This window comes from Kogia breviceps, chromosome 2, assembly GCF_026419965.1.
Source record: "Kogia breviceps isolate mKogBre1 chromosome 2, mKogBre1 haplotype 1, whole genome shotgun sequence".
Lineage (NCBI taxonomy): Eukaryota > Metazoa > Chordata > Mammalia > Artiodactyla > Physeteridae > Kogia > Kogia breviceps.
Genome location: NC_081311.1, coordinates 144126925 through 144149378, shown reverse-complemented (window position 1 = coordinate 144149378; position 22454 = coordinate 144126925). Strand labels below are relative to the sequence as shown.

General features: G+C 38.9%; 1 protein-coding gene across 12 annotated transcripts in view; it reads left to right on the top strand.

Annotated features, from left to right (window-relative positions):
- Nucleotides 1–22454, top strand: part of ATF2 (activating transcription factor 2) — an 88724-nt gene that overhangs the window by 6287 nt on the left and 59983 nt on the right. For 7 of the 12 annotated variants that reach the window (XR_010839138.1, XR_010839140.1, XM_067026338.1 and 4 more), the window contains exons 2-3: nucleotides 9499–9599; nucleotides 18778–18852. Coding sequence is in view for 6 of the 12 variants with exons in the window: in XM_059055307.2 (XP_058911290.1) it covers nucleotides 18821–18852 (32 nt within the window). In the remaining 6 variants the exon portion in view is untranslated. The remainder of the gene's footprint in view (nucleotides 1–9498; nucleotides 9600–18777; nucleotides 18853–22454) is intronic. The other 5 variants (XR_010839139.1, XM_067026335.1, XM_067026333.1 and 2 more) reach the window with 1 other exon arrangement.

The following is a 22454-nucleotide window of genomic DNA, read 5'->3' as shown; positions in this document are numbered from 1 at the left end:
AAAAATATAATTTCTGGCTTTTCAAGATATTGACACCATTCTTTTATAAGTACAGTTGATCCTTGAACAACATGGGTTTGAACTGCATGGATCCACTTATATGTGGATTGTTTTCAGTAGTAAGTACAGTTATCCCACAGAGCCATTTGTCCTTTGAATTGCTGCTCCATTCATAGTCCCAAATTTACATCTGTCTAGCTAAATACCCTGCTCTGGTCCCTTTTCCTTTAAGGAACAGTCTGTATATAAAACAGTTTCGTTGCTGACTTTGAAATGAGAATCCTTATAGCTTTTTTTGCATCAAAAGTTTTAAACATATTAAGGCTGTTTTGGCCAACCTTATTCAAGGTAAAGTACAACCCTTCTTTTCAACAGTCTGTGCAATAAGGAAATCTCCAAGTTCATACTTGGCACTCATGCACGGGAGCTCAGCCCTCAGGTAAGCGAAGGTCAACTTTCCCTTTAACATCTTGCTCCTGGGATCGCTGCCTTTTCCTAATGCAATTGGTAACTGAACTTTCTGCCAAGTTCTTACCCAGTCTTACCTTAGGCACTTCATTACTTACCTAATGGTCCCATGTAATCATTCCTAAGTTTTGTGGACTGCCTAGTGAGTTTATCCTCCTAAACTACAACTATTTAGGTTGTTGCTTTACTCATATTGTTACTCTGGTCTTCAGATAGTTTTCCTTCTTACACTGTCACCTACAGATTGATCTTGCATATTTAGAGAAGTCTTTTTTTTTTTTTTTAAACATCTTTATTGGAGTCTAATTGCTTTACAATGGTGTGTTAGTTTCTGCTTTACAATAAAGTGAATCAGTTATACACATACATATGTTCCCATATCTCTTCCCTCTTGCGTCTCCCTCCCTCCCACCATCCCTATCCCACCCCTCTAGGTGGTCACAAACCACCTAGCTGATCTCCCTGTGCCATGCGGCTGCTTCCCACTAGCTATCCACCTTACGTTTGGTAGTGTATATATGTCCATGCCACTCTCTCACTTCATCACAGCTTACCCTTCCCCCTCCCCATATCCTCAGGTCCATTCTCTAGTAGGTCTGTGTTTTATTCCCGTCCTACCCTTAGTCTCTTCATGACATTTTTTTTTTCTTAGATTCCATATATATGTGTTAGCATATGGTATTTGTTTTTCTCCTTCTGACTTATTTCACGCTGGACTTTACTTCCAGGTCCATCCACCTCACTACAAATAACTCAGTTTCATTTCTTTTTATGGTTGAGTAATATTCCATTGTATATATGTGCCACATTTTCTTTATCCATTCATCTGTTGATGGACACTTAGATTGCTTCCATGTCCTGGCTATTGTAAATAGAGCTGCAAAGAACATTTTGGTACATGACTCTTTGAATTATGGTTTTCTCAGGGTATATGCCCAGTAGTGGGATTGCTGGGTCGTATGGTAGTTCTATTTGTAGTTTTTTTAAGGAACCTCCATACTGTTCTCCATAGTGTCTGTATCAATTTACATTCCCACCAGCAGTGCAGGAGGGTTCCCTTTTCTCCACACCCTCTCCAGCATTTATTGTTTCTAGATTTTTTGATGATGGCCATTCTGACTGGTGTGAGATAATATCTCATTGTAGTTTTGATTTGCATTTCTCTAATGATTAATGATGTTGAGCATTCTTTTATGTGTTTGTTGGCTATCTGTATGTCTTCTTTGGAGAAATGTCTATTAGGTCTTCTGCCCATTTTGGATTGGGTTGTTTGTTTTTTTGTTATTGAGCTGCATGAGTTGCTTATAAATTTTGGATATTAATCCTTTGTCAGTTGCTTCATTTGCAACTATTTTCTCCCATTCTGAGGCTTGTCTTTTGGTCTTGTTTATGGTATCCTTTGCTGTGCAAAAGCTTTTAAGTTTCATTAGGTCCCATTTGTTTATATTTCCATTTCTCTAGGAGGTGGGTCAAAAAGGATCTTGCTGTGATTTATGTCATAGAGTATTCTGCCTATGTTTTCCTCTAAGAGTTTGATAGTGTCTGGCCTTACATTTAGGTCTTTAACCCATTTTGAGTTTATTTCTGTGTATGGTGTTAGAGAGTGTTCTAATTTCATACTTTTACATGTACCAGTCCAGTTTTCCCAGCACCACTTATTGAAGAGGCTGTCTTTTCTCCACTGTATAATCTTGCCTCCTTTATCAAAGATAATGTGACCATATGTGTGTGGGTTTATCTCTGGGCTTTGTATCCTGTTCCATTGATCTATATTTCTGTTTTTGTGCCAGTACCATACTGTCTTGATTACTGTGGCTTTGTAGTATAGTCTGAAGTCTGAGAGCCTGATTCCTCCAACTCCATTTTTCGTTCTCAAGATTGCCTTGGCTATTCGGGGTCTTTTGTGTTTCCATACAAATTGTGAAATTTTTTGTTCTAGTTCTGTAAAAAATGCCATTGGTAGTTTGATAGGGATTGCGTTGAATCTGTAGATTGCTTTGGGTAGTAGAGTCATTTTCACAATGTTGATTCTTCCAATCCAAGAACATGGTATATCTCTCCATCTATTTGTATCATCTTTAATTTCTTTCATCAGTGTCTTATAATTTTCTGCATACAGGTCTTTTGTCTCCTTAGGTAGGTTTATTCCTAGATAGTTTTTTCTTTTTGTTGCAATGGTAAATGGGAGTGTTTTCTTAATTTCACTCTCAGATTTTTCATCATTAGTGTATAAGAATGGCAGAGATTTCTGTGCATTAATTTTGTATCCTGCTACTTTACCGAATTCATTGATTAGCTCTAGTAGTTTTCTGGTAGCATCTTTAGGATTCTCTATGTATAGTATCATGTCATCTGCAAACAGTGACAGCTTTACTTCTTCTTTTCCGATTTGGATTCCTTTTATTTCTTTTTATTCTCTGATTGCTGTGGCTAGAACTTAACAAAATTATGTTGAATAAGAGTGGTGAGAGTGGGCAACCTTGTCTTGTTCCTGATCTTAGTGGAAATGGTTTCAGTTTTTCACCATTGAGAATGATGCTGGCTGTGGGTTTGTCATATATGGCCTTTATTATGTTGAGGAAAGTTCCCTCTATGCCTGCTTTCTGCAGGGCTTTTATCATAAATGAGTGTTGAATTTTGTCAAAAGCTTTTTCTTCATCTATTGAGATGATCATATGGTTTTTCTCCTTCAGTTTGTTGATATGGTGTATCACGTTGATTGATTTGTGTATATTGAAGAATCCTTGCATTCCTGGAATAAACCCCACTTGATCATGGTGTATGATCCTTTTAATGTGCTGTTGGATTCTGTTTGCTAGTATTTTGTTGAGGATTTTTGTATCTATGTTCATCAGTGATATTGGCCTGTAGTTTTCTTTCTTTGTGACTTCTTTGTCTGGTTTTGGTATCAGGGTTATGGTGGCCTCCTAGAATGAGTTTGGGAGTGTTCCTCCCTCTGGTATCTTTCAGAAGAGTTTGAGAAGGATAGGTGTTAGCTCTTCTCTAAATGTTGATAGAATTCGCCTGTGAAGCCATCTGGTCCTGGGCTTTTGTTTGTTGGAAGATTTTTAATCACAGTTTCAATTTCAGTGCTTGTGATTGGTCTGTTCATATTTTCTATTTCTTCTTGGTTCAGTCTCGGCAGCTTGTGCATTTCTAAGAATTTATCCATTTTTTCCAGGTTGTCCATTTTTTTGGCATACAGTTGCTTGTAGTAATCTCTAATAATCTTTTGTATTTCTGCAGTGTCCATTGTTACCTCTCCTTTTTCATTTCTAATTCTATTGATTTGAGTCTTCTCCCTTTTTTCTTGATGAGTCTGGCTAATGGTTTATCAATTTTGTTTATCTTCTCAAAGAAACAGCTTTAAGTTTTATTGATCTTTGCTATCGTTTCCTTCATTTCTTTTTCATTTATTTCTGATCTGATCTTTATGATTTCTTTCCTTCTGCTAAATTTGGGGGTTTTTTTGTTCTTCTTTCTCTAATTGCTTTGGGTGTAAGTTTAGGTTGTTTATTTGAGATTCTTCTTCTTTCTTGAGGTAGGATTGTATTGCTATAAACTTCCCTCTTAGAGTTGCTTTTGCTGCATCCCATAGGTTTTGGGTCGTCGTGTCACCATTGTCATTTGTTTCTAAGTATTTTTTGATTTCCTCTTTGATTTCTTCAGTGATCACTTCGTTATTAAGTAGTGTATTGTTTAGCCTCCATGTGTTTGTATTTTTTTACAGATCTTTTCCTGTAATTGATATCTAATCTCATAGCATTGTGGTTGGAAAAGATACTTGATACGATTTCAATTTTCTTAAATTTACCAAGGCTAGATTTGTGACCCAAGATATGATCTATCCTGGAGAATGTTCCATGAGCACTTGAGAAAAATGTGTATTCTGTTGTTTTTGGATGGAATGTCCTATAAATATCAATTAAGTCCATCTTGTTTAATGTATCATTTAAAACTTGTGTTTCCTTATTTATTTTCATTTTGGATGATCTGTCCATTGGTGAAAGTGGGGTGTTAAAGTCCCCTACTATGATTGTGTTACTGTCGATTTCCCCTTTTATGGCTGTTAGTATTTGCCTTATGTATTGAGGTGCTCCTATGTTGGGTGCATAAATATTTACAATTGTTATATCTTCTTCATGGATCAATCCCTTGATCATTATGTAGTGTCCTTCTTTGTCTCTTGTAATAGTCTTTATTTTAAAGTCTGTTTTGTCTGATATGAGAATTGCTACTCCAGCTTTCTTCTGATTTCCATTTGCATGGAATATCTTTTTCCATCCCCTCACTTTCAGTCTGTAAGTGTACCTAGGTCTGAAGTGGGTCTCTTGTAGGCAGCATATATATGGGTCTTGTTTTTGTATCCATTCAGCCAGTCTGTGTCTTTTGGTGGGAGCATTTAATCCATTTACATTTAAGGTAATTATTGATATGTATGTTCCTATTATCATGTACTTAATTGTTTCGGGTTTGTTCTTGTAGGTCTTTTCCTTCTCTTGTGTTTCTTGCCTAGAGAAATTCCTTTAGTATTTGTTGTAAAGCTGGTTTGGTGGTGCTGAACTCTCTCAGCTTTTGCTTGTCTGTGAAGGGTTTAATTTCTCCATCAAATCTGAATGAGATCCTTGCTGGGTAGAGTAATCTTGCTTGTAGGTTTTTCTCCTTCATCACTTTAAATATGTCCTGCCACTCCCTTCTGGCTTGCAGAGTTTCTGCTGAAAGATCAACTGTTAACCTTATGGGGATTCCCTTGTTTGTTATTTGTTGTTTTTCCCTTGCTGCTTTTAATACGTTTTCTTTGTATTTAATTTTTGACAGTTTGATTAATATGTGTCTTGGCGTGTTTCTCCTTGGATTTATCCTGTATGGGACTCTTTGTGCTTCCTGGACTTAAGTATTTCCTTTCCCGTATTAGGGAAGTTTTCAACTATAATCTCTTCAAATATTTTCTCAGTCCCTTTCTTTTTCTCTTCTTCTTCTGGGACCCCTATAATTCGAATGTTGGTGTGTTTAATGTTGTCCCAGAGGTCTCTGAAACTGTCCTCAGTTCTTTTCATTCTTTTTTCTTTATTCTGCTCTGCAGTAGTTATTTCCACCATTTTATCTTCCAGGGCACTTATCTGTTCTTATGCCTTAGTTATTCTGCTGTTGATCCCATCTAGAGTATTTTTAATTTCATTTATTGTGTTGCTCATCGTTGCTTGCTTCCTCTTTATTTCTTCTAGGTCTGTGTTAAATGTTTCTTGCATTTTGTCTATTCTATTTCCAAGATTTTGGATCATCTTTACTATCATTATTCTGAATTCTTTTTTTGTAGACTGCCTATTTCCTCTTCATTTGTTAGGTCTGGTGGGTTTTTACCTTGCTCCTTCATCTGTTGTGTGTTTTTCTGTCTTTTCATTTTGCTTACTGTGTTTGGGGTCTCCTTTTTGCAGGCCACAGGTTCGTAGTTCCCGTTGTTTTTGGTGTCTGTCCCCAGTGGCTAAGGTTAGTTCAGTGGGTTGAGTAGGTTTCCTTGTCGGGGGGACTAGTTCCTGTGTTCTGGTGGATGAGGCTGGATCTTGTCTTTCTGGTGGGCAGGTCCATGTCTGGTGGTGTGTTTTGGGATGTCAGTAGCCTTATTATGATTTTAGGCAGCCTCTCTGCCAATGGATGGGGCTGTACTCCTGTCTTGCTAGTTGTTGGGCATAGGGTGTCCAGCACTGTAGCTTGCTGGTCATTGAGTGAAGCTGGGTCTTTGTGTTGAGATGGAGATCTCTGGGAGATTTTTGCTGTTTGATATTGCATGGGGCTGGGAGGTCTCTTGTGGACCAGTGTCCTGAAGTTGGTTCTCCCACCTCAGAGACACAACCCTGATGCCTGGCTGGAGCGCCAAGAGCCTTTAATGCACATGGCTCAGATTAAAAGGGAGAAAAAATAGAAAGCAAATAAAGAAAGGAAGGAAGGAAGAAAGGAAGGGAGGAAGGAAGGAAGAAAGGAAGGGAGGAAGGAAGGAAGAAAGAAAGAAAATATAAAATAAAGTAGGATAAAATAAAGTTATTAAAATAAAAAATAATTTAGAAGAAAAATTTTAGAAAGTAAAAAAAAACAATAGGTCGGTCAGAACCCTAGGACAAATGGTGAAAGCAAAGCTATACAGACAAAATCTCACTCAGCAGAACTCACATACACACTCACAAAAAGAGAAAAAGGGGAAAATAATAATATATCTTGCTCCCAAAGTCCACCTCCTCAACTTGGGATGATTCGTTGTCTATTCAGGTATTCCACAGATGCAGGGCACTTCAAGTTGATTGTGGAGATTTAATCTGCTGCTTCTGAGGCTGCTGGAAGAGACCTCCCCCTTCCTTCTTTGTTTGCACAGCTCTGGGGTTCAGCTTTGGACTTGGCCCCGCCTCTGCGCGTAGGTTGCTCGAGGGCGTCTGTTCTTCGCTCAGACAGGACCTGGTTAAAGGAGCAGCTGACTCTGGGGCTCTGGCTCACTCAGGCCGGGGGGGGGGGGGGCCCGGATGCGGGGCGAGCCTGCAGAGGCCGGCGTGACGTTACACCAGCCTGAGGTGCGCCGTGCGTTCTCCCGGAGAAGTTGTCCCGGGACCCTGTCAGTGGCGGGTTGCACAGGCTCCTGGGAGGGGAGGTGTGGAGAGTGACGTGTGCTCGCACACAGGCTTCTTGGTGGCGGCAGCAGCAGCCCTAGCATCTCATGCCTGTTTCTGGGGTCTGCGCTGATAGCCGCAGCTCGCTCCCGTCTCTGGAGCTCCTTTACGCAGCACGCTTAATCCCTTCTCCTTTCGCACCAGGAAACAGAGAGGCAAGAAAAAGTCTCTTGTCTCTTCGGCAGCTCCGCACCCGTTTCTGGAGCTCCTTTAAGCGGCGCTTAAACCCCTCTCCTCGCGCACCAGGAAACAAAGAGGCAAGAAAAAGTCTCTTGCCTCTTCGGCAGTTCCAGACTTCTCCCGGACTCCGTGGTGCACTAACCCCTTCAGGCTGTGTTCACGCAGCCAACCCTGGTCCTCTCCTGGCTTCCGACCGAAGCCCGAGCCTCAGCTCCGAGCCCCTGCCCGTCCCGGTGGGTGAGAAGACAAGCCTCTCGGGCTGGTGAGTGCTGGTCGGCACCGATCCTCTGCAGGAATTTCTCCGCTTTGCCCTCCGCACCCACCCGCAGTCTCCGCCGTGAAGGGGCTTCTAGTGTGTGGAATCCTTTTCTCCTTCACGGCTCCCTCCCACTGGTGCAGGTCCCGTGCCTATTCTTTTGTCTCTGTTTATTCTTTTTTTCTTTTGCCGTACCCGGGTACGTGGGGAGTTTCTTGCCTTTTGGAAGGTCTGGGGTCTTCTGCCAGCATTCAGTAGGTGTTCTGTAGGAGCAGTTCCACGTGTAGATGTATTTATGATGTATCTGTGGAGGAAGGTGATCACCGCGTCTTAGTCTTCCGCCATCTTCTCTCCTCCAGAGAAGTCCTTATTAACATTGGTCTTGCTCCTTGGCCACTGGCAAGAGTTTCTGCCTTTGAAAGCTCCCTGAAGGGCTTCCCTGGTGGCGCAGTGGTTGAGAATCCGCCTGCCGATGCAGGGGACGCAGGTTCGTGCCCCGGTCTGGGAAGATCCCACATGCCACAGAGCGGCTATGCCCGTGAGCCATGGCCACTGAGCCTGCGCCTCCGGAGCCTGTGCTCCGCAAAGGGAGAGGCCACAACAGTGAGAGGCCTGCGTACAGCAAAAAAAAAAAAAAGCTCCCTTCAGTGGACTGATAAGACATCTCTACAAGGTATCCAACCATCTTACATTTTAGAATGAGCTGCATATGATGACAGAAACAACTAATTGTCCACCAGTATTCATTCTCTTCTTTTTCCTTATTGTAAATGCTCCAGTTTTTTTTTTTCTAAGCATGTGGTGAAAGAAAGAATGTATTTCTCAGCTTCCTTGCTACCTATGGCCATGTGATTTAAGTTCTGGCCAGAATAGAAGTTTCCTGTAAGATTTCTGAAAAGCCTCCTTAAAGGGAGGCTATCTCTCATCTCACCATTTTCCTTCCTGCCATTGATGTGATGGCTAGACCTTGAGCAGTTATTTTAAACTGTGAAGGGGATGCCACATGTTGAGGGTGGCAGAACAACAAAACAGAAGGAGCCTGGGTTCCCATCAATCATGATTCTGGACTGCCTGTGTTCTTGTGAGAGAAATTAACTTCTGACTCATTTAAGCCATTGTTATTTTGAGTTTTCTCACTCTCAGCTGAACCCAATCCTAACTGATACAGGCATAAAAAGGTCATTTCCAAATAAGAAGCACATAAACAGTTGTGTGAAGCACAGTGGCACAAGAAGAACCATTAACCTTCACTCTTAAGAATTTTGATGCTCAAGATTCAGCACTGCTGTTTTGCGGATCAGCTGTGACTACTTCTTCCTTCTGTTATATTAAAAAGTTTTATTTTTCTCTTTTCACCAAGATTCCATTGCCATGCTTCCATCCTTGAAACTGTTACACATCTGATAGGTGGCAGTGTGCCAGGAGTTATGGGAGGCCACAAGGTAAACATCTTCCTGGAGCATTAAAGATTTTGCAGGGAACCTTAATTTTTATACTAAAAAATAGTGGAATAGAAGGCAAAATACACATGCATTTTAAAATATAAATAAACATTTACAAATTTTTGTAGTGGAGTTATTTATTTATTTATTTAAATTTATTTATCTTTGGCTGTGTTGGGTCTTCGTTGCGGCGTGTGGGCTTTCTCTGGTTGTGTTCATTGCGGTGCGTGGGCTTCTCATTGCCGTAGCTTCTCTCGTTGCAGAGCACGGTCTCTAGGCACACAGGTTTCAGTAGTTGCGGCAGGTGGGCTCAGTAGTTGTGGCGCCCAGGCTTAGTTGCTCCACCTCATGTGGGTTCTTCCTGGACCAGGGATCGAACCCATGTCCCCTGCATTGGCTGGCGGATTCTTAACCACTGCCCCCACCAGGGAAGTTCCTGGATTTATTTAGATTTTGCAGAGTAATGAGTTTGCTCTTTTCTACCTCTCCTTTGCCCTAGGGATACTTAGATGGAAACTTGAGAAGCACTGCTTACTTGATTAGAGTTGAGGGATTCCTGGCAGAAGAGTAAATAAAGCTCATGGCCCACCAGCTAGAAAGGTAAGAAATTTTAAGCTTTTGCTGCAAAAGTGGTCTTTTATTTTGTAATTGTCTCTCAAATATTATTAAGTTCAAGAGGTGTTTCCAGACGGTAGTCCTCAGAATGCTAGTTGTCGTACCATATTGATAGTGTTTAGTAAAAAAAAAATTCCTGAGGTTCAGCAAATTTGGAAATGTCCTTTTGGAGCTACAGTGCATATCAGCATGTAAAAGCACACTGAAGACTTTACATAAAAGTATGTAATTTTGTTTAACCCAGAGGGTCCTAAACTTGTCTCACTAGGGAGCCCTCGGTAGCAAAGAGTTCCAATATGAAAGTCCCAACTCTCCTAGGATTTTGTAAGGATAGTAACAGGAGTTAATCCTTGAGATATTTTCTATATTTCAAACATATTTTGGACAGAAAGTCCTACCCTCTTGCATGTGCTCGATAAATATTTATTGACTGAATAAGTAAATGACACATCCGAATTTTAGGGTAGGGGGATAGTGGATGGAAGGAGATCAGAGGTGAGTGGTATTGACTAAGAAAGGAACAGATGAGTGGGAAGTAAGAGCACTCTAGGCTGAGAGAGGGAGCTGATTAAAAGTCTGCCTAACTATAGTCAAGAGATCAAGGTATCATTAAGACTGGGGTGGGTGGCAGAGGTCAGTCCACGCAAGGGTCTACAGACAGTGTTAAGGATTAGAGGCCTTATCATAAGAACATTTTTTTCCATAACTTGTCCTTTCCTCTCATTTTGACTGGCACTGCTTGAATATAAACCATCATTCTCTTTCCTGAATCTAGTAGTAACGTGTACTGGTTTTCTTATGCATAGTGTTACTCTCACCAGTCCATACTCCACACTTCCATTAGAGATGTTGCAGAAATGCCCCTTTATTATCTAATTCACCTATTTAAAATCTTTCCATTTTTTTACAGCAGGATTAAGCAAACTTTCTTTAAAGAGGCAGATAATAAGATTTTTAGGCTTTATGGGGGTCACATATAGTCTGTGTTGCTTCGTCTTCCTTACCCACTGACCATTTAAAAAACAAAATACTTTCTTAGCTCAACATTTTGGTGCAGGACCATAGTTTATAACCTCAGGGTATGGGTGGGATGGGGGAGTGAGGTTGGACTCCAAACTCCTTACTGGGGTATTAAAGGCCCTTTGAGATTTGCTTCCCTCTTTGGCCTCACCTCTCTTCCCTTCAATCATATATCCCATGCTTTAGCCATCAGAAGTTCTTAGAGATCCTTCAGTGTACTCTGCTTTACTGTGCTTCTACATGCTGTCTCCTCTGCCCAAAACATCATCTCTTATTTCTTTGAGAAGACTAAGCCCAGGCATTACTTCCTTCAGTACCCTTCGCAAACCTTCTCTTCAGGTTTGGCTACGTACTAGTCTTAGTTAGGGGGTAGAAAATCAGATAAATTCAACCTAAAAAAAAAGCTCATACTCAGGATACAGAAGATTCTCACATGACCCAATCACAGAAAGCATAGTCAGGCATTGCAGAAACTTCTTTCCTTCATCTTGGCTACATGGTTTCTCGTCCCTGTTTTTCTGTGCCTACTCCATTCTGGCTTTCATTAATTTTTTTAAAATTAATTAATGTATTTACTTTTGGCTGCGTTGGGTCTTCGTTGCTGGGCGCGGGCTTTCTCTAGTTGTGTCGAGCGGGGGCTAGCTACTCTTCACTGTGGTGCGCAGGCTTCTCATTGCGGTGGCTTCTCTTGTTGCGGAGGATAGGCTCTAGGTTTGTGGGCTTCAGTAGTTGTGGCTCACAGGCTCAAGAGCGCAGGCTTAGTAGTTGTGGCACACAGGCTTAGTTGCTCCACGGCAGTGGGATCTTCCTGGACTAGGGATTGTACCCGTGTCCCCTGCATTGGCAGGCAGATTTTTAACCACTGCTCCACCAGCAAAGTCCCTCATTAATTTCTTATCAGTATGAACATGGCATAAAATGTCTACCAGTCCTGAGTATGATTTTGAATGTCTAGTGTATACCTCTGTTTGGCTGATTTATTATTATTTTTTTTTCTTTTTACACGTTTCCTGAGGAGGTAATCTGATTGGCTTGACTGTTCAGGTGTCTCCTCTGGTTCACCTGAAACAGTTATGTCAGGCCATGGAAATACAGGATTGCCCTTTGCTGGCAGTCTGTCTCTAAGAGGGGATTATGGGTGCGGAGGAGAGATGACCAGCTCCAGTATACCGTTTATTCCCCTATGTTCCCATAGTGCTTGTGTATATCTATTATTATATGTATATCACTGAATTAGTATTACTATTTTCACTTATTTGTTTTCCTTACTAATCTGATTTTTTCTGATTTTGAGGTTGGGGACCATCTTTCTTATTCTTAATGTAGTATTGGGTACAAAATAGTCCAACGTCTTCCAAGTAAATTTCATAAAATAAATTATTTGTATTAGAAATGTTTGGGAATTCTGTACATTGTGTGTAACATTTAGTAATATCCATATGTTAGAAATCTGCTTTGAAACTTTAGTACATGCTTTAAATGTAAGAGGTTACAGCATTTGTAGTTCTATAACTAACTAGAAGATCAGTCAGATTTACATTTTAGACTGTAGTGATTTCTGAAATTAGTCACCAGAAATTGTTTCATTTCCTTCCACCCCTATTTTCAAAGATTCATTTACTCACACTATTTTCTTTTTTTTGGTGGATGGGGGGATTAAAATACCAGCTGTAATATATTGTTAAATGAAAAAGCAAAATTCATAACAGCATGTGTAGAATGCCACAATTTGTATAAAAATGTGATATACACGTATATAATATACTTGTAAATACATGGATTATCTCTGGAAAAATACATAGTAACTGGTAAGAGTGGTTATCTTTGGAAATTGGGACTGAGGTCAGGGGTGGAAAAAAAGGAAGGAGACTTACATTATACTGTGTATCCTTTTGTACTGTTTGATTTTTACCAGGGGCGTGTGTTTTTGTCCAAAAATGACTTATATGTTAAAAATTTTTAAAGAATAAAAATAGATACCAGCTTTATTGCTGATAGGTCTGGACTGGAGAATATGTTTTGGACCTAAGCCTGAAATGAACTTTTACCCCAAGTGTAAAGACAGTGGATGCCCCACCCTAGAGGGTTAGAGAGGTCTACAGATTAGATGTTTACCCAGCCATGTAGTGAAGGACTGTAGTCTTTCCCATATCTTTCTGTGAGAAATGAACTCAGGAGCCAAGAGGGCTCTAAGTTACATATCCATAATAACCCTTTTCTCAAGTTCACCAAGTTATTTCTCCTCCTATTTGGGAGACTGAATGAGTGGATAGTGGAGATGGGTAGAAATTTTCTTCCAAATATTTTTGAGAGTCACAAGTCCTTTGTTTCTTGGTCAGGAACATGGAGAGAGGCAGAGGATAGATCCTATCATACCTTTGGACATTTTTGTCCACATTGTCAACACCCAAGACAGACAGGGCTTGGCTGTCCCCTTCAGGGGAGACCAGCAGTATCTTAGGAATGTCTTGCTCCCACTTGACTCACACTATATTCTGTCAAGTGAATTGGTTTCCTTCTTACTTGTTTTTGATGAGATGTAAGAAAAGCAGATATATATATATATATATATATATATATATATATATATATTTTTTTTTTTTTTTTTTTTTTTTTTTTTTTTTTTTTTTTCTGTATGCGGGCCTCTCACTGTTGTGGCCTCTCCCCCCGTGGAGCACAGGCTCCGGACGCGCAGGCCCAGCGGCCATGGCTCACGGGCCCAGCCGCTCCGCGGCATGTGGGATCTTCCCAGACCGGGGCACGAACCCATGTCCCCTGCATCGGCAGGCGGACTCTCAACCACTGCACCACCAGGGAAACCCAAGCAGATATTTTTATCAGCTGCATCACTTGAATGATACAATTCAAAATGGCATGGGAATAGTGATACTACAGCCTAAAGGATTGTCTATTTTGCTTAATAGGTTTAACTCACATTTCAGATTTTAAACAAGGGAGTTACCTATAGGACATATAATTGTCTAACACTACCCTTTGAGTCTTTTTTTTTGGCCGCGTGGTGAGGTATACAGGATCCTAGTTCCCCAACCAGGGATTGGACCCGTGCTCCCTGCATTGGGAGCACAGAGTCTTAACCACTGGACCACCAAGGAAGTCCCTGTTCTTTGACATCTCATAACATGAAGGTTATAAACTGGAAGCAAGCAGAGAATTGTTAGAGAATCTGTGTATTTTATTATTTTTCTCATAACTACTGCTAAAAACTACATGATACTAATTATATAATGGTTATATATTGAATTATTACAGTGCATATTTTTTATATATAATTTAAATTCCTTCTGTAAGTTTTTTTAAATTAATTTATTTTATTTTTTGGCTGCATTGGGTCTTCGTTGCTGCACGCAGGCTTTCTCTAGTTGTGGCGAGCGGGGGCTACTCTTCATCGCAGTGCACGGGCTTCTCACTATGGTGGCTTCTCTTGTTGTGAAGCATGGGCTCTAGGCATGCGAGCTTCAGTAGTTTTGGCACACGGGCTCAGTAGTTGTGGCTTGCGGGCTCTAGAGTGCAGGCTCAGTAGTTGTGGTGCACGGGCTTAGTTGCTCCGTGGCATGTGGGATCTTCCCAGACCAGGGCTCGAACCTGTGTTCCCTGCATTGGCAGGCGGATTCTTAACCACTGCGCCACCAGGGAAGTCCCTCCTTTTGTAAGTTTTTCCTTTTTTATTTTTAAGTTTTTTAGTCCAGAACCTTTTAAGAGTAAGTTGCTAGCATGATGTCCCATTTGCCCAAATACTTTACTTTCTACAATAAGACACTCTCCTCCAAAACCATAATACAACCATGAAAATCAAGAAATTAACTTTGAAATATTGCTACCATCTAATCTGCAGATTACATTTAAATTTTGCCAGTTATTCCAATACCGTCTGTCCTTTATAGCAAAAGGATTCAGTCTAGAATCTCATGTTACAGTTAGTTATCACTAACTGAAGGAACTGAAGCAGTTCCTATTGAGGAACTGAAGCAGTTTCTCGATCTTTCCTTGACTTTGATGACTTGGACACTTTTTAAGATTATGGCCCAGTTATTTGAGGAGTTTACCCCAATTTGGTGTTGTGTAACATTTCTTCATGATTAGACTCAGGTTATGTTTCTTTGGCATGACTATTTTGAAAGTGATACTGTGTCCTCCTCATTGCAACCGAAGGGTTTCAATGGTATTGATACTGATTTTCCTTATGTTTAGTGTTTGTTAACTTGGATCACTTGAGTAAAGTGATATTTGCCAGGCTTTTGTACTGTATATTACTCTTTTGCCTTTAGTAATTAAAATGTATGTTATAGGGAGTTACTTTGAGAGGATGTAAACATCTTGTCTTATCAAATTTTCATTTCTACATTAGTGTGTATCTTTTATATCAGATTAATGGAATCCTATTTTATTCACAATATGATCTATTACTATCATTTATTTTATTTTATTTTATTTTATTTTATTTTATTTATTTATTTATTTTTGCAGTACGTGGGCCTCTCACTGTTGTGGCCTCTCCCGTTGCGGAGCACAGGCTCTGGACGTGCAGGCTCAGCTGCCATGGCTCACGGGCCCAGCCGCTCTGCAGCATGTGGGATCTTCCCGGACCGGGGCACAAACCCATGTCCCCTGCATCGGCAGGTGGACTCTCAACCACTGTGCCACCATGGAAGCCCACTATCATTTATTTTGAATCTCAAATTGACTGAGATTTGGCCACTTTCTGGCTAAATCCGTAAGTCCTTCTTTACTTTCTCGCATAAGGTATTCAAGGCCCATCATGTATTATTCCTGCTTTAGCCTTGGAATCAGCCAATTCTTCAAGGATCCCAGGTTCCTTTTGGTGGAGAATAGTATTTTGACATCAAGGTCTGGAGGGTTTATTGCTATTGGGGTATCAGTGCTCCCAGGCCCTCTCAGTGACACAGCTAGGGAAGTATGTGAATATATATGCATGTATATACACATATTATCATCTGTATTTCTATATCTGTATATTTATATTGAAAGTCGTGAGTGCACATGAATATCTTGAAATCTCATCCAGTACCAGGGTTTATTCTGTGTAATTACCTTCACCTGTAGTGTGAATTTACCTTCATCTACTATATCCTTGATAAATTCACTTATTCAATTAATACCTGCATGTATATGTAATGAATTGCCTGTTGCCATGAGACCCCTTCCTCCTCATCAAGTAGACATCTTCCTGCTTGGGCCCTGATATCCTATCCTGGGCTGTTGCCATCCCTATTCTTTACCTCATGTGGATGTTACACAAAGATTTGTCCTCAAATATATTCACTGATGATAAAAATCCAGTAGTAAAGAATTAGTTGTAAATGTCTTATCTGTATTGTGGAATACTATATAGCCATTAAAAATGACATCTAATATTTGATGATGTGGCAGAATTTAGTTAATAGTGTTTTAAAGGAAGTTGTAATGCTCTTTTTACAATTAAAAATTTTTTTATTTATCTTTATACATTAATAAGACTGAATATGTACTCTGGAATGTTAGACAGTAGTTATCTCTGAATGATAGTATTTTGGGTGACTTTTTTTTTTCTTCTGTATTTTTCTGGGAGCAAATTTAAAGTTCCTTACAACATCTTAATTCAGTAAGCATAATTTAGTTCGTATTATCCAGAAATAACAATGACCTCTTTCTGAACCCCAATTAAAACTTGAGCTTTAAAGGTTTTTTAGAATTATGTAAGATTGATCATTTATGTGGGATACCTAGTGGTGGATAGTTCTATGGCTATGTTATAACAAACAAAATTTAAAATATACCTTTAACCAAGTTTGGAGTTCTAAAATAAAATGCCTATAGCAATGAAATAGAGAAAATATGAGGAATATACATGTGTTTTTATGTGGAATTGTCTTAGAAAATGGAAAGAGGAGTCTGAGCTGGATGCTTGATTAGCTAGCATAAGCTCCTTCACTATCCTGGAAAGCTTCTTGAGGGCAGAATCTATCTTAGTTCACCACTGCATCCCTAGCATGTAGCATAGTGCAAAGCACAAAGTAGATACTCAAATATTTGTTGGTTGAAAGACAAAAGGGGGAACTTTGGCACTAAATCATTAGGCTAGGGAAGATGAAGGAGTGTTAGAAGAAGAGTTAAGAGAGAGATTAGAGAAACCAAAGAAACTGGCTTCTTTTAAATCTTGCCTAGAAACCTCCTGTGTATTCTTCACGACAGTGATTTTCTTACCAGTATAGGTTATGGATGCTTGCCAGAGAGTGCTGTGGTATAGTAACATTTCACTATCTGCAGTCATTGTCTTCTCTGACAATTTATAGTTGAACAAAGCCTCCTTCCCATGCTTTCCTAGGAGCATATTTCTACCCTTGATATAAAAGGGAGATAAACCTCGATTTAGAGGCTTTGAGATTCAGTTAGTTAGCTTAAAAATGCTATCTCTTTGTTAATCCTCCCAGAAGAACTCTCATCATTTATGTGTCAAGGTGCTTTGACTTATATTTTTACAGACCTCAGCTAGGTATTAGGATATAGTATAAGGAATGGGAATTTTTATTGGTTGGCTAGGAAATAGTCTAGTTCCTAGACTGTAGGAAAGGAACTATAGAAGTTTCTTACTGAAGGTAAGGAACACCTTTTGTAGAAGAATGGGACAATAGTAGTCAGGGGGGTGTGGAAAAGATCAGAGGAGGATACGAAGGGTTAATTCCCTCAAAGCTTTTCTAGAACTATCGGATTGGTCCCTGCACTACCTGTATATTTTTAATATTTTAACTGTTATTCTTACCAAATTGAATTGAAATTATATTTCTGTATTCTTTCTTCTACATGACTGAAAGTTTCTCAAAGTGGAGGGACTGTTTGTTTTGGTTTGGTTTTTTTTGGACTGTTTGTTTTTTCACCTTTGTGTCTTGGCATGAGTTTGGTGTTTAAATGTTTCTTGAACTTAACTGAGTTTAAATATTGCTTTGATTTTTCAAAGCAACATGAACTGCATTTATTAGTTTTAGAAGTTGTTTGAGTTAGATAACTTAAACTAAATTTATCTGACTTTTTCATCTCATACGGCTGTTTATTCATTCCTTAATATTTAATGAGTAAATGCTACTATAAGCTAGGCACTGTTTCAGGTAGTTAACCAAAGATAAGTTCCTTGTCTTCATTGAGTTCACATTCTACTGGTAATGACTGAAGCATAACTTTTATAGGTTTCCTTTGGATTATTCTAGTTTTTTTTCCCCTCTTCTCACAGGCAACATGGTAAAGTTGAATGTGAATGATGAAATGTAACCTTACCAGATAGATACAAGTTTTGCCTGGGACCAGGAAAAGAACTTTCTTCTTCCTGTCTCCTATATCAGACCATCTTTGACTCCAGGACTTAGAACTGTAGCTATTTATACATTTCCCCACAGGAATTACCCAATTTTCCTGAGCAGGACATTCTTGACACCACATTTATAAGCAAAATTATGTACAATAAAAATTTTCTCTGTGTACCATTGGTTTATTTGGATAAGCATATAGTTAACTCTGTTTGCCACTACATGGGGTTTCAGTGAATGTAATGGAGGATTAGCAGAGTTTAAAGATGAGCCACTGACCCTCATAGTTTAAACATAGTTTAAGTATGTTGTACTTGTCCTTAAGCTAATGTCAAGTAAGTAAGCTATAAAGTTAGGGAAGAGGGAGCTCCTTATATAGATCAGCTATCATTACATTATGGGACAAATAGTGATGAATTAGGCTGAGAACCAGACCATCACTGACTACATTTTTTAAAACTTAAAGCTTTCTGAATAGATATTTTGAAATGCTAGATCTCGTCTTTTCATCAGACGTCAAAAGTCAGGATTTTCACTCTTTGAATTACTGCTCTTCAACCCCAGTCCTAAAGGCTAAGTTAAATGTTTCTCTTTTACCCTCTTTATAGTGGAGTTGGATATACTAATACCTATGTTTAAGGCATTTATATGGGTGTTCATATTTTAGGAGCAGTGCTCTATTATAAAGATTCTTAATAGTGCGTGGGTTTTTGAATGACAGTAGTGTTACAGAGAGTGTAATTATTTGAGTGTTTTTATTGTTTTACTATGGTTAAAGAAATGTTTCAAAACTATATTTAACAGTGTGAAACCACTTCATTTTTCAGTATCCTTGCCATGAAAAAGAGGACGTGATAAGTTGTACAACTTATGAAATTCAAGTTACATGTGAATTCTGCCAGGTGTGTATGCAATATTTGGTATTTTGCGCTTTTTTCATATTTTAGATTATAAAAATTCTCATAGGTTATTTCTAGATAAATATTTCAAGTGTTTTTCATAAATAAGAAAATACCTAGTATGTAGTTTAGCTACTACTCCTGTTGTATTTTAAAATTATCAAATAGAGCATCAAAATACACTTAACTATGGCAAGCATAAACATATTTTAGGGTTTTGATTTCTCCTAAAATGAGTTCCAAATAATACTAGTCCCATGAGATGTTCTGTTAAAAAGGTTCAAATAGAAAATGGATGTGGCAAATGCTGTATTCTAGGTGCTCTTCTGGTCATTTCTCTTGAACATATAAAGTCTGAAAAGTCCTGCCCCCAAAAAACAGTATTCTAGCATTTCCCAAATTTGGTCATAATAGTGATTGTCATCTCTGTTCCCGAAGAGAAACTTATTTCCGAAAGGTTAACAAACTAGTGTTGAAAAAGAAACAATGTTACAGAATTTTTAGTTGTCAAATATGGTTGTTATATGTAATTTCTATGAAGAAAGCAAAAACAAAAACCTACATGTTAACGGAAGGCATAATTGGAAACTTTAAGTCTATGTCAAAAAGTAGGAAAATAATCTTGACTCAAAAATGTCTTTTTGTAGTTGTTTGGTTCAAATCAGGATCCAAGAAAGTCCCCATATTGTATTTTGTTTAGTATGTTTATTAGACCTCTTTTAATCTAAAACAGTTCCCCTCTGCCTCCTCTTTTCTTTAGTTCCCCATGACATTTATTTCTTGAAGACACCAGGTCTTTGGTCCTGTAGAATTTGGCTAATTCCAGTTTGCTGATGTTTGACATGTTTTTGTTTTTGTTTTTGTTTTTGTTAGAAGATTCTTTTAAAATTTTATTTATTTATTTTTTATACAGCAGGTTCTTATTAGTTATCTGTTTTATACATATTAGTGTATACATGTCAATCCCAGTCTCCCAATTCATCTCACTCCCACCCCCACTTTTCCCCCCTTGGTGTCCATACGTTTGTTCTCTACGTCTGTGTCTCTATTTTTACCTTGCAAACCGGTTCATCAGTACCATTTTTTCTAGGTTCCACATATAATACGCGTTAATATACGATATTTGTTTTTCTCTTTCTGACTTACTTCACTCTGTATGACAGTCTGTAGGTCTGTCCACATCTCTACAAATGACCCAATTTTGTTACTTTTTATGGCTAAGTAATACTCCATTGTATATATGTACCACATCTTTTTTATCCATTCGTCTGTCAGTGGGCATTTAGGTTGCTTCCATGACCTTACTATTGTAAATAGAGCTGCAATGAACATTGTGGTACATGACTCTTTTTGAATTATGGTTTTCTCAGGGTATATGCCCAGTAGTGGGATTGCTGGGTCGTATGGTAGTTCTATTTTTAGTTTTTTAAGGAACCTCCATACTGTTCTCCATAGTGGCTGTATCAATTTACATTCCCACCAGCAGTGCAAGAGGGTTCCCTTTTCTCCACACCCTCTCCAGCATTTATTGTTTCTAGATTTTTTCATGACAGCCCTTCTGACTGGTGTGAGATGATATCTCATTGTAGTTTTGATTTGCATTTCTCTAATGATTAATGATGTTGAGCATTCTTTCATGTGTTTATTGGCTCTCTGTATGTCTTCTTTGGAGAGATGTCTATTTAAGTCTTCTGCCCATTTTTTGATTGGGCTGTTTGTTTTTTTTAATATTGAGCTGCATGAGCTATTTATATATTTTGGAGATTAATCCTTTGTCCATTGATTCCTTTGCAAATATTTTTCCCATTCTGCGGGTTGTCTTTTCGTTTCGTTTATAGTTTCCTTTGCTGTGGAAAAGCTTTTAAGTTTCACTAGGTCCCATTTGTTTATTTTTGTTGTTATTTCCATTACTCTAGGAGGTGGGTCAAATAGATATTGCTGTGATTTATGTCAAAGAGCATTCTTCCTGTGTTTTCCTCTAAGAGTTTTATAGTGTCCGGTCTTACATTTAGGTCTTGAATCTATTTTGAGTTTATTTTGGTGTATGGTGTTAGGGAGTGTTCTAATTTCATACTTTTACATGTAGCTGTCCAGTTTTCCCAGCACCACTTATTGAAGAGACTGTCTTTTCTCTATTGTATATCCTTACCTCCTTTGTCATAGTTTAGTTGATCATAGGTGCGTGGGTTTATCTCTGGGCTTTCTATCCTGTTCCATTGATGTATATTTCTGTTTTTGTGCCAGTACCATATTGTCTTCATTACTGTAGCTTTGTGATATAGTCTGAAGTCAGGGAGCCTGATTCCTCTGGCTCCCTTTTTTTTTCCCTCAAGACTGCTTTGGCTATTCGGGGTCTTTTGTGTCTGCACACAAATTTTAAGATTTTTTTGTTCTAATTCTGTAAAAAAAATGCCACTGGTAATTTGATAGGCATTGCAGTGAATCTGTAGACTGCTTTGGGTAGTATAGTCATTTTCACCATGTTGATTATTCCAATCCAAGAACATGGTATATCTCTCCATCTGTTGGTATCATCTTTAATTTCTTTCATCAGTGTCTTATAGTTTTCTGCATACAGGTTTTTTGTCTCCCTAGGTAGGTTTATTCCTAGGTATTTTATTCTGTTTGTTGCAATGGTAAATGGGAGTGTTTCCTTAATTTCTCTTTCAGATTTTTCATCATTAGTGTATAGGAATGCAAGAGATTTCTGTGCATTAATTTTGTATCCTGCTACTTTACCAAATTCATTAAGTAGCTCTAGGAGTTTTCTGGTGGCATCTTTAGGATTCTCTATGTATAGTATCATGTCATCTGCAAACAGTGACAGTTACTTCTTCTTTTCCGATTTGTATTCCTTTTATTTCTTTTTCTTCTCTGATTGCCGTGGCTAGGACTTACAAAGCTATGTTGAATAATAGTGACGAGAGTGGACATTGTTGTCTTGTTCCTGATCTTAGAGGAAATGCTTTCAGTATTTCACCATTGAGAATGATGTTTGCTGTGGGTTTGTCATACATAGCCTTTATGATGTTGAGGTAGGTTCCCTCTCTGCCCACTTTCTGGATAGTTTTTTTCATAAATGGGTGTTGAATTCTGTCAAAAGCTTTTTCTGCATCTATTGAGATGATCATATGGTTTTTATTCTTCAATTTGTTAATATGGTATAGCACACATATTAATTGATTTGCATTATATATATATATATATATTTTTTTTTTTTTTTTTTTTTTTTTCCCTGTGGCACGCGGGCCTCTCTCTGCTGTGGCCTCTCCCATTGCGGAGCACAGGCTCCAGATGCGCTGGCTCAGTGGCTGTGGCTCACGGGCCCAGCCACTCCACAGCATGTGGGATCCTCCCGGAACAGGGCATGAACCCATGTCCCCTGCATTGGCAGGTGGACTCTCAACCACTGCACCACCAGGCAAGCCCTGATTTGCATTATATTGAAGAATCCTTGCATCCCTGGGATAAATCCCACTTGATCTTGGTGTATGATCCTTTTAATGTGTTGTTGGATTGTTTCCTAGTATTTTACTGAGGATTTTTGCATCTGTGTTCATCGGTGATATTGGTCTGTAATTTTCTTTTTTTGTAGTATCTCTGTC